The sequence below is a fragment of the Tursiops truncatus genome, chromosome 9 (assembly GCF_011762595.2).
Source record: "Tursiops truncatus isolate mTurTru1 chromosome 9, mTurTru1.mat.Y, whole genome shotgun sequence".
Lineage (NCBI taxonomy): Eukaryota > Metazoa > Chordata > Mammalia > Artiodactyla > Delphinidae > Tursiops > Tursiops truncatus.
In genome coordinates this window covers 31,351,016-31,365,269 of record NC_047042.1, presented here as the reverse complement: position 1 = coordinate 31,365,269, position 14,254 = coordinate 31,351,016, and the positions used below count along the sequence as shown (strand labels likewise).

Below are 14,254 nucleotides of genomic sequence, written 5' to 3'. Positions count from 1 at the left end.
GAATACCTTGTGCTGGAAAGCAAGAAAGGTATTAGAGACTACTAGGCCCTTGTAAAAAGTATACAGGAGATAAGTAGAAACTGAGCATCAACAAGAATATTGACTTCAATGGATTGAAACAAAGACATTAAGATCCACAAGATCTTACTGATACTTGAAAAAGAAAAACTCATTGATTATCATGGGAGGTTGTTAGGGCACTAAATCATAACTCAGAAAATTGATAAAAGGAAAAAAACTAAGCTTTTTCCCTGTCTTTTCTACACGATCTGATTTTCAGGAGACCTAAGTAATTCATGAGGGTAAATTCTTTATAGACAGAATCCCAATTGATAAATGCAAGAGGCATGATAGATTTACATCATCATCATTTTGCAACCTCTAATGAAATGGATCTAGGTTACAAACATGAATGACCGATGCTACAATCATTAGGTGAAAGGTACAAGGGTAAGCTGACTCTACCTGAACCCACTAATCACTCTTGATATCTCAAAGAGAGAAACATCCAGACATCACATGTCTTATGATGTGATGCAACACTTTTACACAGTAACACCTACCAAGGATGCTTGCCTTTAAGTCTGAATCTAATCAAGCCTCTACATCTCACTGCCAGATTATAGGAAACATTGAAAATAAAGGTACAAATTAGACAACACCACAAGTAAGAAGTCAGCCGAGAAGCGTGACATTCTACCTGACAAATGACCCGCTAACTCCATCAAATCAAAGGCATGAAAAAAGAAGGGGGGGGAGGGAGGGGTTGTTATAAAATAAAATAGATCTGAAAACCTAACAACCAAATGCAATGAGACCTTGTTTAATTCCTGACTGCAACAAATCATAAGTGAAAAGACATCTTTGAGAAAAATTAAATATGGGAATTACATTAAGGAATTTTGTTAATTTTTTGTGAACGTTGTTAATATTTTGTGAATTTTGTTAATATTTTGTGAATTTTATTAATATTTTTAGGTTTGAGAAAGCCATACAATTTTTATGTTTTTTTCTTTTTTTCCTAAGGAAAAAAGCCCTTATCAGAGATGTAAACTGAAACACTTATGAATGAGATGACATAATATTTAGGATTTTGCTTTAAAATATACCAGCTCCCATTAAAAAAAAGTAGGGAAAGGAGAAATAAGTGAAACAAAACTGGCAAAATGTTAATAGCTGCTGAAGGTAGGTAGTAATTATACTATTCTCTCATAATCTCCATAACACAAAGTTTAAAAAAAGAAACAATTAAATGGTTTTGGTGGAAATTCAATCTGTGCCTTATCTTACCACTGACTTTTTTAGAAGGTCCTCCCCGAAAGAAAAATTTAGCCATTCCCCACTTAGCCTAAAGCAGTGCAAAGAGTCTTAATCAGTTTGCATTCTGAATTCAGTATGATTAGAAGTGACTGAACCAAGGAACCAGGAGTTCTTGTAGTAACAAATGTCAGCTTAGTTTTTCCTCATAAGAGACAGCCTACAAGGCACCTGGGTTGGGCAACACAACCCACAAAGAGCTTATTAGATGACAGTTGATGTCAGATTGTCAAGATCTGTGGGAGCCCAAGACAGCATGAGCAAGAGTCTCACATATTCCTAAATCAGATCTTGGTCAATACAGAAGTTGCAAACTTTCTTACCAACTTGTGTAATGCACAAAGCTACTTTCTTACCAGTAGTAATGAATTTGTGCTAACTTGTCCCTATAATCAGTCAGCTGTAATCTGGAAGTACGGCTCATGAGATACAAAACTAAAGGTCCACAAAAAGATCTAAGCCATGATTTATTTGCACTGGTAACCAAGGGGCTAACCACATGACCCCAGGTACTTACAAGTCATCCACTGGTTTGGCACATATTTCTCATGGTTTTTTTGGTTTTTTTTTTTTTTTTGCGGTACGCGGGCCTCTCACTGTTGTGGCCTCTCCCGTTGCGGAGCACAGGCTCCGGACGCACAGGCTCAGCGGCCATAGCTCACAGGCCCAGCTGCTCCACAGCATGTGGGATCTTCCTGGACCGGGGCACGAACCCGCGTCCCCTGCATCGGCAGGCGGACTCTCAACCACTGCACCACCAGGGAAGCCCTCTCATGTTTTTCTCTTTCCTTCAAACCCTTCTGTTATGGACTGAATGTTGGTGTTCCCCCAAAATTCATATGTTGAAGCCATAAGCCTCAAGATGATAGTGTTTGGAGGGGCTTTGGGAGGTACTTAGAGTTAGACTAGGTCATGAGGGTGGTGTCTCCAAGATGGAATTAGTGGCCTTATAAGAAAAGGGAGAGAGATCAAAGAATTAGAACAAAAAATTCTAAAATTTGTATGGAAACACAAAAGACTCCAAGTAGTCAAAGCAGTCTTAAGAAAGAGAACAAAGTTATAGGTATCACACACACCCTGATTTCAAACTATACTACAAAGTTACAGTCATCAAAACAGTATGGTAAAGCATAAAAAGAGACACACAGCTCAATAAAACAGAATAGAGAGCCCAAAAATAAACCCACATTTATACGGTCCATTAATCTATGACAAAGGAGGCAAGAATATACCTTTTCAATAAATGGTGCTGGGAAAACTGGAGAGCTACAGCAAAAGAATTAAACTGGACCACTTTCTTACAACATATACAAAAAGAAACTCAAAACAGATGAAGGACTTAAATGTAAGACCTGAAACCATAAAACTCCTAGAAGAAAACATAGGCAGTACAGTATGATATCAGTCTTAGCAATATATATATATATATATATTTGGATCTGTCTCCTCAGGCAAAGGAAACAAAAGAAAAAATAAACAAATGGCACTATATCAAACTAAAAGCCTTTTTCACAGTGAAAGAAACCAATCAACAAAATGAAAAGGCACCTTACTGAATGGGAGAAGATATCTGCAAACGATATATCCAACAAGGGGTTAATCCAAAATATATAAAGAATTCATACAACTCAACATCAAAAACAAAAATAACCCCATTTAAAAAAGGACCTGGGGCTTCCCTGGTGGCGCAGTGGTTGAGAGTCCGCCTGCCGATGCAGGGGACATGGGTTCGTGCCCTGGCCCGGGAATATCCCACGTGCCGCGGAGCGGCTGGGCCCGTGAGCCATGGCCACTGAGCCTGCGCGTCCGGAGCCTGTGCTCCGCAACGGGAGAGGCCACAACAGTGAGAGGCCTGCGTACCGCAAAAACAAAAACAAAAAAGGACCTGAAGAGACATTTTTCCAAAGAGGACATGCAGATGGCCAACAGGCATGTGAAAAGATGCTCAATATCACTAATCATCAGGGAAATACAATTCAAAACCACAATAAGATATTACCTCACATCTGTCAGAATGACTGTCATCAAAAAGACAACAAACAACAAGTGTTGGTGAGGATATGAAGAAAAGGGAACTCTTCTGCCCTGTTGGTTAAGGTTATAATTGGCACCACCAATATGGAAAACAGTATGGAGGTCCCTCAAAAAATTAAAAATAGAACTACCACATGATCCAGTAATTTCACATCTGGGTATTTACCCAAAGTAAACAAAAGCATTAACTGGAAAAGGCACATGTGCCCCTACATTCACTGCTGCATTATTTACAATAGCCAAGATATGGAAACAAGCTAAGTGTCCACTGATAGATGAATGGATAAAGAAGATGGCACATATACATATAAGGAAAGATTGCTCAGCCATTAAAAAAAAATGAAATTTTGCCATGTGTGACAATATGGATGGATCTAGAGGGTATTCTGTGAAGGTTAGAGAAAGACATATACTGTATGAGCTCATATGTGGAATCTAAAAAACAAACAAAATGAAAATAGGCTCAAAGATACAGAGAATAAACAGGTGGTCATGGGTGAGGGGGCGGCAAAATAGGCGAACAAGATGAAGAGGTACAAACCTCCAGTTATAAAATAAATAAGCCATGGGGATGTCATATACAGCATAAGGAATATGGTCGATAATACTGCAATAACTTTGTACGGAGACAGACGGTAACTAGACTTGTGGTGATCATTTTGTTATGTATGCAAACGTCAAATCACTATGTAATACACCTGAAACCAACATACTATAGTATGTCAACTATATTTCAATTTAAAAAACAAAAAGGAAAAAGGAAAGAGAGAGAGATCTCTCTCCCTCCATGTGCACCAAGGAATGGTCATGTCAGAACACAGCAAGAAGGTGGCTGTCTACAGGCCAGGAAGACAGTTCTCACCAGAAACCAAATCTGCTGGCACCTTGATCTTGGACTTCTCAGCCTCCAAAACTGTGAGAAAATAAGTTTCTGTTGTTTAAGCCACCCAGCCTATGGTATTTTGTTATAGCAGAGCCTGAACAAACTAATATGGATACATATTTCACTTATTTTTCTCTTTCTTTCAAACTCTTTCCAACTCCTTTGATGGGAAGGTTCCAAAAACACAAAGGTCGTTCCAGAGCCAAAGGAGGGGAAAAAAGTTGAAAATTATGGGCTTCCAATATTGGAAAATTTGACAATCTTCCTCCAATAAAAAAACTGGCCATGCACTTATGAAATGTGTTTGGAATGTCCCAAAGAGAAGTCATACAGTATTAGAACTAAAGAAGGGCCAATAAAGTATACACTATTTGAAGTAACTGCATTCAGAATAATTAAGTAAATATGTATCTAGGCAAGGTCCACCACAGCATCATCCCAGGCAAGGGAAACACAAGCCTCTATGCAGATGAACACTCTAGATCTATTTATAAAGAAACCCTCAGCAATTCTGCTCACAGATTGCCTGGCTGCCCTCACATCTTCAGTATTCTGTGCCATGAGAAAGTAACTGTCAAGGATAACAGGAACATGATTTGACCTACTTTTCCCTAGACGCCTGCAAGGTCTATAACTCTGGTTCTTGTGTTTATTTAGTTATCACATCTTTGGGACACATTTCCTCACTTTCTTTGCAGGCAATCCTGTATGCCACACGTTAAGGTCATTTGTGGGTAATTCCTAAACTCCCCTGGTCACGGACTTAAAGATGTCCTATTACACTCAGCTAATCCTCAAAACATCCTTCTGAGGTAGATCATGTACAGTCATCCCTACACGGGAAGAAAAATTCTTAGGAAAGTAGGAACACAGCCTAGAAAGGCCGAAGACCTCCATCAGTTCAGACCCCTCCCTGACCAGATGAGTCCATACCAAACCCAGTGCTTCTCCCTAACTCTCAAGTTTCCACAAACTTATCTTGCAAGATCTGAAAATCCCCCAGTAAGATCTTTTAAGGCAGACAAACCAAGACTTCTTTTTTAACTTACAGTCCAAAAAATCTACACTGTGGCAGCTTCTCGGTCAAGTCTCCTTAAGGATGGCAAATTTTTAAAAGCTCAGTAAAACCCACCAAAATGTGCCCAAGGCCCCGGTGAGCACGGACACCTGACAAGTCAGCCCCGTGGCCAGAGGCCCCGGCAGGGCCTGCTGGGTGACTTATGAAAGACCCCAGGCCGCCCCGCTTCTCTTAACCGCAAAACACGTCTGACCTGCTCGGGCCATTAGATGCCCTTAGAACCCAATGAGGCACCGTCCTCCACCAGGAAATCCTATCGAACACACCAGCAGGAAGTCAATATTTAAGATTCTGGGGGAGTCGCCGAGTACTAAGTGCTGGCAACTCGGGAACCCGGGAGCTAAAGCTCGCCCCGGAGCTTCCAACTCCGGGGTCTCCCCCTCGTCCGTAGCGTCGGCCAGAGCCAGTGCCGATGCCCAAAGCTTGCAACGAGGCGTCCCAACACCAGCGCACACGTCTCATGCCCCCTGAAAACGGAGATCCCACTCGTGGGGCCTGAGGCTCGCTGTCGGGAAAGGGCTGGCCGACTGTTAGGCACCGGACACCTGCAGCTCCCCCTCTGGGGACAGGCAAACAGCCCTTCTTCCGGCGATGCTCACGGTCCCGCAGCCTGAATCCAGGTGCGCTTGGGTTAAGTCAGGTGCATCTGGGGGAAGGGCAAACCTTCGCTCCCCTGGGGGAACCCCACGACCCCACCGTCCCGGGTGCCTCTTCTGCCCAGTCTCTCACAAGGGGGGCCCTCCCGGAACCTCCCCAACTTCCAGACGCCCGCCTCGGTCGCCCGCGAGGGTGGGCGCGGGCTCCACGTGCGCGCCGCCCACGCCCATCCCGGCCGGCAGGACCCGGACACTCACCCGGCCCCCGGCGGCGCTGCGCTTCCTCCGCAGAGTGAGGCCGCTCCGCAGCAGCGCGGGCAGGTCCCGCAGCCGCGGCCGCGGCGGCAACTGCAGCGGCTCGCGCTCCGGCTCGCGGGCGCTCGGGCTGCGGCGAAAGGCGCCGTCCGCCGCCGCCACCGCCGCCGCCGCGGCCAGGGCCGGACTCTCGCACGGCGGCTGCATCTTGACGGAGCCCACGGCCATCCTCATGCCCTGAAGGCGGCTGCGGGTGCGGCGCCGAAGGCCCTTCTTCACCGCGCTAGCCTCCGCGCGCCGTCCAAGCCTTCGCTAGGCAGTGAGAGGGCGCGACTGCGGCTCGGGCGCGGGGCGCGCAGCCCGCCGCTGCCCATTGGCGCGCGCCGCGGCCCCCGCCAAGCTCAGCCCCGCGCACCTCCCCTCCCCGCCCAGGTGCGCCCCGCCCCGCCCCGCCCCGCCCCGCCCTCTCCAGCGGCACACCTCAGCCCGCGACCTGGACGCCCGTGGACCTGGACCCCGGCAGCCGCTCCTCGGACCTTGGACACCGTCTCTTCCACAGGTGCGGGATCCCCAGAATCCAGCACCAAACCCACTCAACTGCCCGGCCCATCCCCCAACTCCCTTCAGTCTGAAAAGTCCCGCTTCGCCCCCTTTTCCTCTCTGCCAGCGTTGAACTTCGACCAAGCGAGCTGGGAAGTCTGGAGCACACCAACCCCACCCCGTATGCGCAATGGTTTTTTTCCCCGTTCCCATCACAGCCTGGCTCAAAATCGTAATCGCTATTCCCAAAAATGGTTTTTGCCAGAGAACTTCAAATAGGCTCTGTATTCTGCTACAAGTCAAACACCAGTGAGGTAGAATTGCCCCCCCGCCGTCCCCTCTTTGACACATTCATCATTAAAGGCTAAGGGGAGAAGACTTTTGTTCGTTCGTTATGCTAGGTGTTTAGCAAAATAGGTTCAAGTCTGGTGACCTGGAGGTGAATCTCTGCTAACAAGTTGGAACTTGACCCTCCCTAAATGCCTGATGCATATGATGAATGTGCTTGGTGAAGCGTAAAGGCCTACTGTGGTGTGAATCATTGTTTACACCATTCCAGGAGGTAAAATAGTGGAGCCCTGGGAATGAAACTATTCCAGCAGGGCCTTAATGTCCAGATAGCCGTGAAACTTCACCTCCCAGATCAATCTGTCTTCAACAAGGGCCAGCCAGCGCTTTTACTCCTTATCAGTAGGACACTGGGGTCCCTATCTTTGCCTAAGACTTGTAAGAATTGAGTAAGCTTATTCACGTTAAAAAAAATAAAACTGACAAATGAGAATTACAGGAGATCGGGGCCCTCGGTTGTACCCTCAGCCCTCTCAAGGTAGACGCTTGGCAAATATATACGGAAATATGGCCACGTAAGGAAAAAAGAAGAATGACCTGTGACCTCTGCCTTCAAGAAACTTAAAACTTGGCCCAGGACTAGATACACATATAAAATAACAAAGATATTGCCTTGTACTCTTGGTAATTGCCCAGTGAGTGTGAATAATGAGCATTGAGGGCCACAGGAGCGAGGAAATCCTTCTGGTCTGGGACAGGCAAAAGTCAGTGAAGGGAGCTTGAGCTGTGCCTTCAAGCTGAGTCCAGAAGCTTCAACCAGGCAGAAAGAAGGGTGCCGGTCCTTTGAGTAAGAAGGAAAAACATGAGAAAAACACCAAGGTGGTAGGACACAGAACATATTGGGCACTGAATGTGTCATACTGGTGGGAGAGAGGGATCATGTGATAGAGAAGAAGGAGAAAATACCAGAATGGATGCTGGTGACACACTGGAGAAGGCCTTAAATCCTGTCACCTAAAGCTGTGTGTGTTTACTGGAAAGGGCCCTACAATAAACTCTATCATCCATTACAATTTCCAAATACCTATCTCATATATTGAAGGCTGAAATCCTATTTGTATGTACCATATGAGTGTACCAGCTTATATAATGTTGAAATACTTCTGCTTCCACTGGTAGTTCGGCATTGCCTTGAGCCCCTATGTCATACTCCAAACTCCCTCCTGAAACACCAACTAAAGGTCCACTAGACCTTTAGTCCTGGTCCAGTAGAGGCCCTCCAGGACACTTGTGGTCAGTTATCACTCTGATTAGGGGATGCTTGTGCCATATCGCCCCTGATAATACCCTTTGAATCACACCATGAACCTCCTCTGCTCTAAAATAGAACACTGTGTTCTGACTCCTAGGCCAGATCCTTGGTCTTCACACTCCTTCACAGTGCTTCTCAATGCAAGACCAGGGAGTTTGGCCTTTATCCCATAGATTTTATGGTATTGACCAAAGTTCTAAAACTCAATATCAACAGGACCTTTGGAAAGTGGGCTTGGGGTAAGCTGCTAAATGACAATTACCATATAGCCATGGTATAACACAGGCAATAGGGAATAGCAGGAATGTGTAAGCAGAAGAGCCATGCCACTATTTAGCTCAAATCAAGCAATACCCCACCCCAGGACCTTTGTACTTGCTGTACCCTCTGCATGGAATACACTTCCTCTGAAATGCTGTCCAGTAGAACTTTCTGCAATGGTGGAAATGTTCTGTATCTGCTTTGTAGCCACTACTCATATGTGGCTTTTGAGCCTTGAAATGTGACTAATGTGCCTGAAAAACTGAATTTTAAATTTTATTTAATTTTAATTAATATAAATTGAGAGAGCCACTTATGGCTTTGGGCTACTCTATTAGAAAGCATAGTTCTAGAATTCAGTGTTACCATTCCTCTACTCCTTAAGCTTTTTTCAACTGAAATGTCTCCATTTCAGTGAGGCCATCCATGACCATGTGATTTTAAATTGTAGCCCTTCCCATCTGCCCCTTTCCTGCTCTCTTTCCTAGCCCTCCAATGTTGCCATCCAACATTCTATGTATTTTACTTATCGATTTTCTCTGTTGTCTGCCTCCCCACAACAAGAATATAAGTCCCACAAGGGCTTGAAAGTCTTTTTCCTTTTGTTCAGTATCTAGAACATATGAGTTGAAGAACTGAATTTTACCACATATAAGGACCCAGTTTTTCAAAAGGAGCTTAATCTGGATTTTTACATAAACTCTCCTGATTTTGCAATGTTGGAAGTTAAAACAAAAAAGCAAATCCTATGTATGCCAACATTGCACAGGTCAAACAAAACCACTGGAGTATCAGAGCTGATTTTTACGTAGGAGAATGACATCATCAAAGTTAAAGTTTATGGAAATACATATGGTAAGAAAACACAAGTTTTATTGGCTATTTGCAGTGAGGGGCAATGGGAGACCAGGAAGATAACTCTGACTTTCACCTAGCTACAAAGGGATGAGGGTTTGAATGAGTGGGATCAGTGGAAAAAGAGAGAGGTTAGATGTCAGAGATTATAAAAGAAAGCTCCTCAGGGCTTGGACACATGTTAGGAGGAGTAGAAAAGTACTTCAGGTGGTGATACAGATTGTATTTTACAAAGATGACCAACACAGCGTCTCCTATCCCTACGATCTTCTGCAGTACAATCTTGACACGCCCCCATGAAGAAAACAGGATTTATTTCTCCATCGCCTTGAACCTGGGCTGGCCCTATGACTACTTTGGCCAGTAGAATCCAGCAGAGGTAACAGTGCCTGTTCTGTAAGTAGCCCCTAACTGACCTGGTAGCTTTCACTTCCTACTCTTTTGCGACGCTGGCTCTTGGGATGCTCCCACTCAGAGCCCAGCTTCCTGTGAGAAGCCCAAGCCATCTGGAGAGTGTAGATAGATGTGCTCTGGCAACTGAGCTCCCATCCAACAACCAGCATCAATTGACAGCCATTTGTAAGCCATTTGGAACCTCCGGTCTAGCCACGCCTTCACGTGACCCCTGTACTAGCTAACGTCTGACTGCAGCCACGGGGAGAAGCCAAAGCAAGAGCTCCGCAGCTGAGCCCAATCAACCCACCGAACTATGAGACTTAGCAGCAAATTGTTTTAAGCCACTCAGTTGAGAGGTATTTGTTACACAACAATAGATGACCAAAACATATGGCTCAGAAAAGTGTGAAGAACATACTCCCTTATGAATTCAAAAAAATAATAATAAAGGGAGATTTATACTTATATTTGTATGTGTGTGAAGAAACGTGAAGTTTTTTTGCAAGTGGTCAGACTTGGCTACATGAGAAAGGAAAGAAGGGAGGTGTTTTTCAAGCATAATTTTTAATTTTTTTTTAATAGTACCTATTCAAAAAAATTCAATTAAAAAAATGGCTCTGGATTTAGAGAAGTCAGGAAGTAGGGGGAGCTGGTTTTGGGGATTTTCGTTTTACATAGCAGTTAAACTAACTAAACTAGAAGGCACCCCAGTGAAAATCTGACCAGCAAGAGCAGAGGGTGAGCTGGAGCTCAAGAGAAAAGACTGGAGAGATAACTATGCTGGGGTCCAAATATCTGAGAGTAAAGGATGGAACTGGACTGCAGTGCTCAGAGGACAGAAGGGAGCAGAGACACTCAACCCCTTGCTGCGCTGGGCCCTTGGAGAACACACAGCATGTGTCTTTCCATTTCTACTTGTATGAAATTTGAAGCAGTGACTCACCTTGGTTTTCCCCCTTTAATTTTTGTGATCCCATGTGATTATCAAGAACGCCAAGGAGAGACTTTCCTGGTGGCGCAGTGGTTAAGAATCCGCCTACTAATGCAGGTGACACGGGTTCAAGCCCTGGTCTGGGAAGATCCCACATGCCACGGAGCAACTAAGCCCGTGCGCCACAACTACTGAGGCTGTGCTCTAGAGCCCATGAGCCACAACTACTGAGCCTGTGTGCCACAACTACTGAAACCCGTGCACCTAGAGCCCGTGCTCCAAAACAAGAGAAGCCACTTCAATGAGAAGCCCGTGCACCGCAACGAAGAGTAGACCCCGCTCGCCACAACTAGAGAAAGCCCATGTGCAGCAACGAAGACCCAACACAGCCAATTAATTAATTAATTTTAAGAAAAAGAACGCCAAGGAAAGCATCTGTTAGCTGGGTTTTTTTCCTTGTTTTTCCCCTCCCCATGTACCTACGTATCTCCCGATAAATGTACACAATGTATGTCACGCTGAAGAGTCTCCTAACACCATAGCTACCAGGACTTTGGTGAGTCCTCCCTGGTGTCCAACCCTTCCCAACATCTCTTGTTTTAATTTTTCCTCTATTTAAGATGTTTTGCATTGCTTTACCAGCTCTCTGAAATGGAAAACCTAAATACAATTTCGCCTCTCTATTCAAGCCTGCCAACACTTTAATATGTAATGATCAAAACAGATTGAATCAGACCTTCCCAAGGACTGAGGGTGAGCAGTGGGAGGTCAGAGGCAGAGTTTGCACTGGAAACCCAATACAGCGCATACCGCCTCTGCTGAGAATACCACGTATAACTGTGTATTGGATACTAATATTATTTTTGTTTTCTTATGGAATGAATATGCAGGCAAGAGAAATGTAGCAAAATAATGAAACATGTTTCAAACCTAAAAATGTTAAGCCTTACTCATTTTAGTGTTCGAGCATCATAAATAGAACTATCAGCCCTCAGATGGTTCATGACAAACCTGTGTGCTACTGTGCTACTATTTGTGTAGTGCATCACACACTATGCGCCATGCAAATATTGCCCTCAGGGATGGTACATTTTTTCTTACACTGTTAGCATTGGTGGCTCCAGCCAGAGACTGGCTGATAAGGGTGGATGCTCCTCCTTATAAGTTTGTCCTCTATTCCTTACACTCATAATCTTGAAACAAAATCCTTCTATTCATGCCTTTTTATATGCCATTTACTGTTATCATCCTGGAAATTTCTTTTTTTAAGTCAGGTGTGCAAGTTTACCAGGCCCTTGGGTATTTAGGACACTGGTGCAAAAAAATACCCAAGAAGACAGAGCAAGAAGGCAATAAGAGAAATAACTTGACCAACAGACAGCAAGAAAGCCAGGCCAGTCTTGTCCCATCCTCCCTACTCTGCTATGGAAATCTACTCATCCTTTCACAGATCAAACAATATCTCCTCCCAGAAGCCTTCTCTGCTCTGCCCATTGGGATTAATCCTTCCTCAGGTAAACCCCAGAGTATACCTACTACTGTGAATCTACTTTCACGGCCTCTCTTATCACAGTTAGTCTTGTATTTGAATTAAATGTTTGCATGTAAGACCTAGATGAGGTTATAAAACCCTGGAGGGCAGAGATGTTTCATTTTTGTATTCCCCTCTAGTGTCTATTGCAGTGCCTAGCACACTGTAGATGCTAAGTTAAAAAATGCCTGCATGAATGAATGCTGGATGAACAAATGAATGAACAAAGCTGTGATTAGCCAAACACTGTCATCCTAGGTTGAGGAAAGCAAGCCAGAGGTCTTAGCAGATGCAGAGTCTCAAAGGTCACAGGAAAATACATTATCCCAAGGGTGATGGGAGGCTATAAATGGACTCCAGATGGTGGCATGTTCAGATCAGCAGGGAAGGAAGATGATTTTAGCATCAGTATGTAGAGTGCTTTAAAATAGGGAGACGTTGAAAGCTGGGCAGCCAGCAAAGCAGGTTACAGAATCCCAGGCATGAAGTATTAACATGGTAATCTATAAAATCGGGTTAATGGAAACTTCTGTGTTTTCCTTATAATACTTGCATCCATGCATTCTGTGAAGAGTTTCTGTGCTAATTAAATGAGGTGACGCTTGTAAAGCTGTTTGCAAACCTTAGAGCGCTGCACCTAGAGCACTGCCGTCCCGTAGGGGTGAAAGGGAAGGGAGAGATGAAATGATGCCTTGGAGAAAGCAGAGCCTGCACCAGGACGGCAGAAGGGAGTGGGAAAGCAAACAGGGTATCAAAGGTCATACCCAACCAGAAGACAGAGACCTTTGACAGTATGTTTCTTCCTGTTTGTGAATTTGAAACATCTGTAGCATTGACGCAAGCTAAGTACAGAGTAAGCAGTGAGAAAAGCTGCCTTAGAGCATTCTGGCAACATTGTATGAGTTCAAATTGGTACTCAAAGATCTTGGTGAGAAGATATAGATGTGGGGCTAGAGAACACTCAGAGCAGGAATGTCTCCTAAGTTCTTAAATATAAAGAAGCTCTTTAGCTTAAAGAAGATGACAGCACTCAAGGGACAACAAGGTCATTGTTTTCATATACCTTGAATACACAGAAGAGAAATTGGACTCATTCTATACAGAGTTAAGACTGAAGATGGAAACCACGAGTAAAATTTCTTCTCAACATAATAAAGGCTTTTCTATCCACTTAAAGTCCATTTTGAACCTAATATAGTCCTTACCCTTGCAAAATAGGGGGCTTACACCAGGCTTCATGGAATTTCGTGTTATCAGAGGCATGATTGGATTCAGTGACCTGTAAGCTTCCATCCAACCCAAACATTCACTTTTTTTACTGGCCCTAGTGAATACTGAAGTGGTTACGTAAGGCAGCAATTCCCAAAGTGTGGTCTGGGGACCTCTGGGGGTCCTCAACACCCTCGCAGGGGTTCCATACGGTAGAAACTATTTTCTTAATAATGCTAAAATATTATTTGTCTTTTTTGTTCTCATTTTCTCATGAGGATACACTGGTGTTTTCCAGAGGCTACGGACATGTGATATTGCAACAAACGGAATGCAGGAACAGATAAGGCACTCCAGCAGCTCCTTCGAAGCCAAACATCAAGGAAATTAACAAAAATATAAACGATGCCATTCTTTTCACTAACTTTGTTTTGTTTTGGAGAAGTTATTTTTCATAAAACATATTTCTACTAACATATAATCAGTTTATTATTAAATGAATTAATAAATATTTTAAAATTTTTGCTCTTTTCAATTTTAATACAGTAAGTATCCATAAACATGACCCACAGAAAACAAAAGCTCAATAATTTAAAAGTGTAAAGGGGTCCCAAGACCAAGGAACTTGAGGACGGTTATTATAGGGCATGGTTAGACAAATATTTATCTCTGATAGTAAGAAAGGACGGAGATGTGAACAGGCTAAAAAAGCTTTCTGCCTTGCCCACTTCCCAGCTACCTTTGCTGAAGTAATACCACTTTCATCCT

At 44.0% G+C, this 14,254-nt stretch overlaps 1 protein-coding gene and 1 long non-coding RNA gene across 4 annotated transcripts in view; one reads left to right on the top strand and one right to left on the bottom strand.

The window, feature by feature from the left end:
* RAPGEF5 (Rap guanine nucleotide exchange factor 5) overlaps positions 1-6,930 on the bottom strand; it is a 219,690-nt gene extending 212,760 nt beyond the window's left edge. Inside the window, exon 1 of one of the 3 annotated variants that reach the window (XM_019928544.2) lies at positions 6,644-6,930. In XM_019928544.2, the coding sequence (XP_019784103.2) occupies positions 6,644-6,916 (273 nt within the window). In that variant the 5' untranslated portion in view covers positions 6,917-6,930. Of the gene's footprint in view, positions 1-6,166; positions 6,481-6,643 lie in introns of those variants that run through there. The other 2 variants (XM_019928553.3, XM_033862968.2) reach the window with 2 other exon arrangements.
* A 1,867-nt stretch (positions 6,931-8,797) lies between these two features.
* LOC109548878 (uncharacterized) lies at positions 8,798-13,986 on the top strand. Its single transcript, XR_002175066.3, has 3 exons — positions 8,798-9,815; positions 12,017-12,260; positions 13,785-13,986. It is a non-coding gene; the product is annotated as an uncharacterized lncRNA (long non-coding RNA).
* The last annotated feature ends 268 nt before the right edge of the window (positions 13,987-14,254 follow it).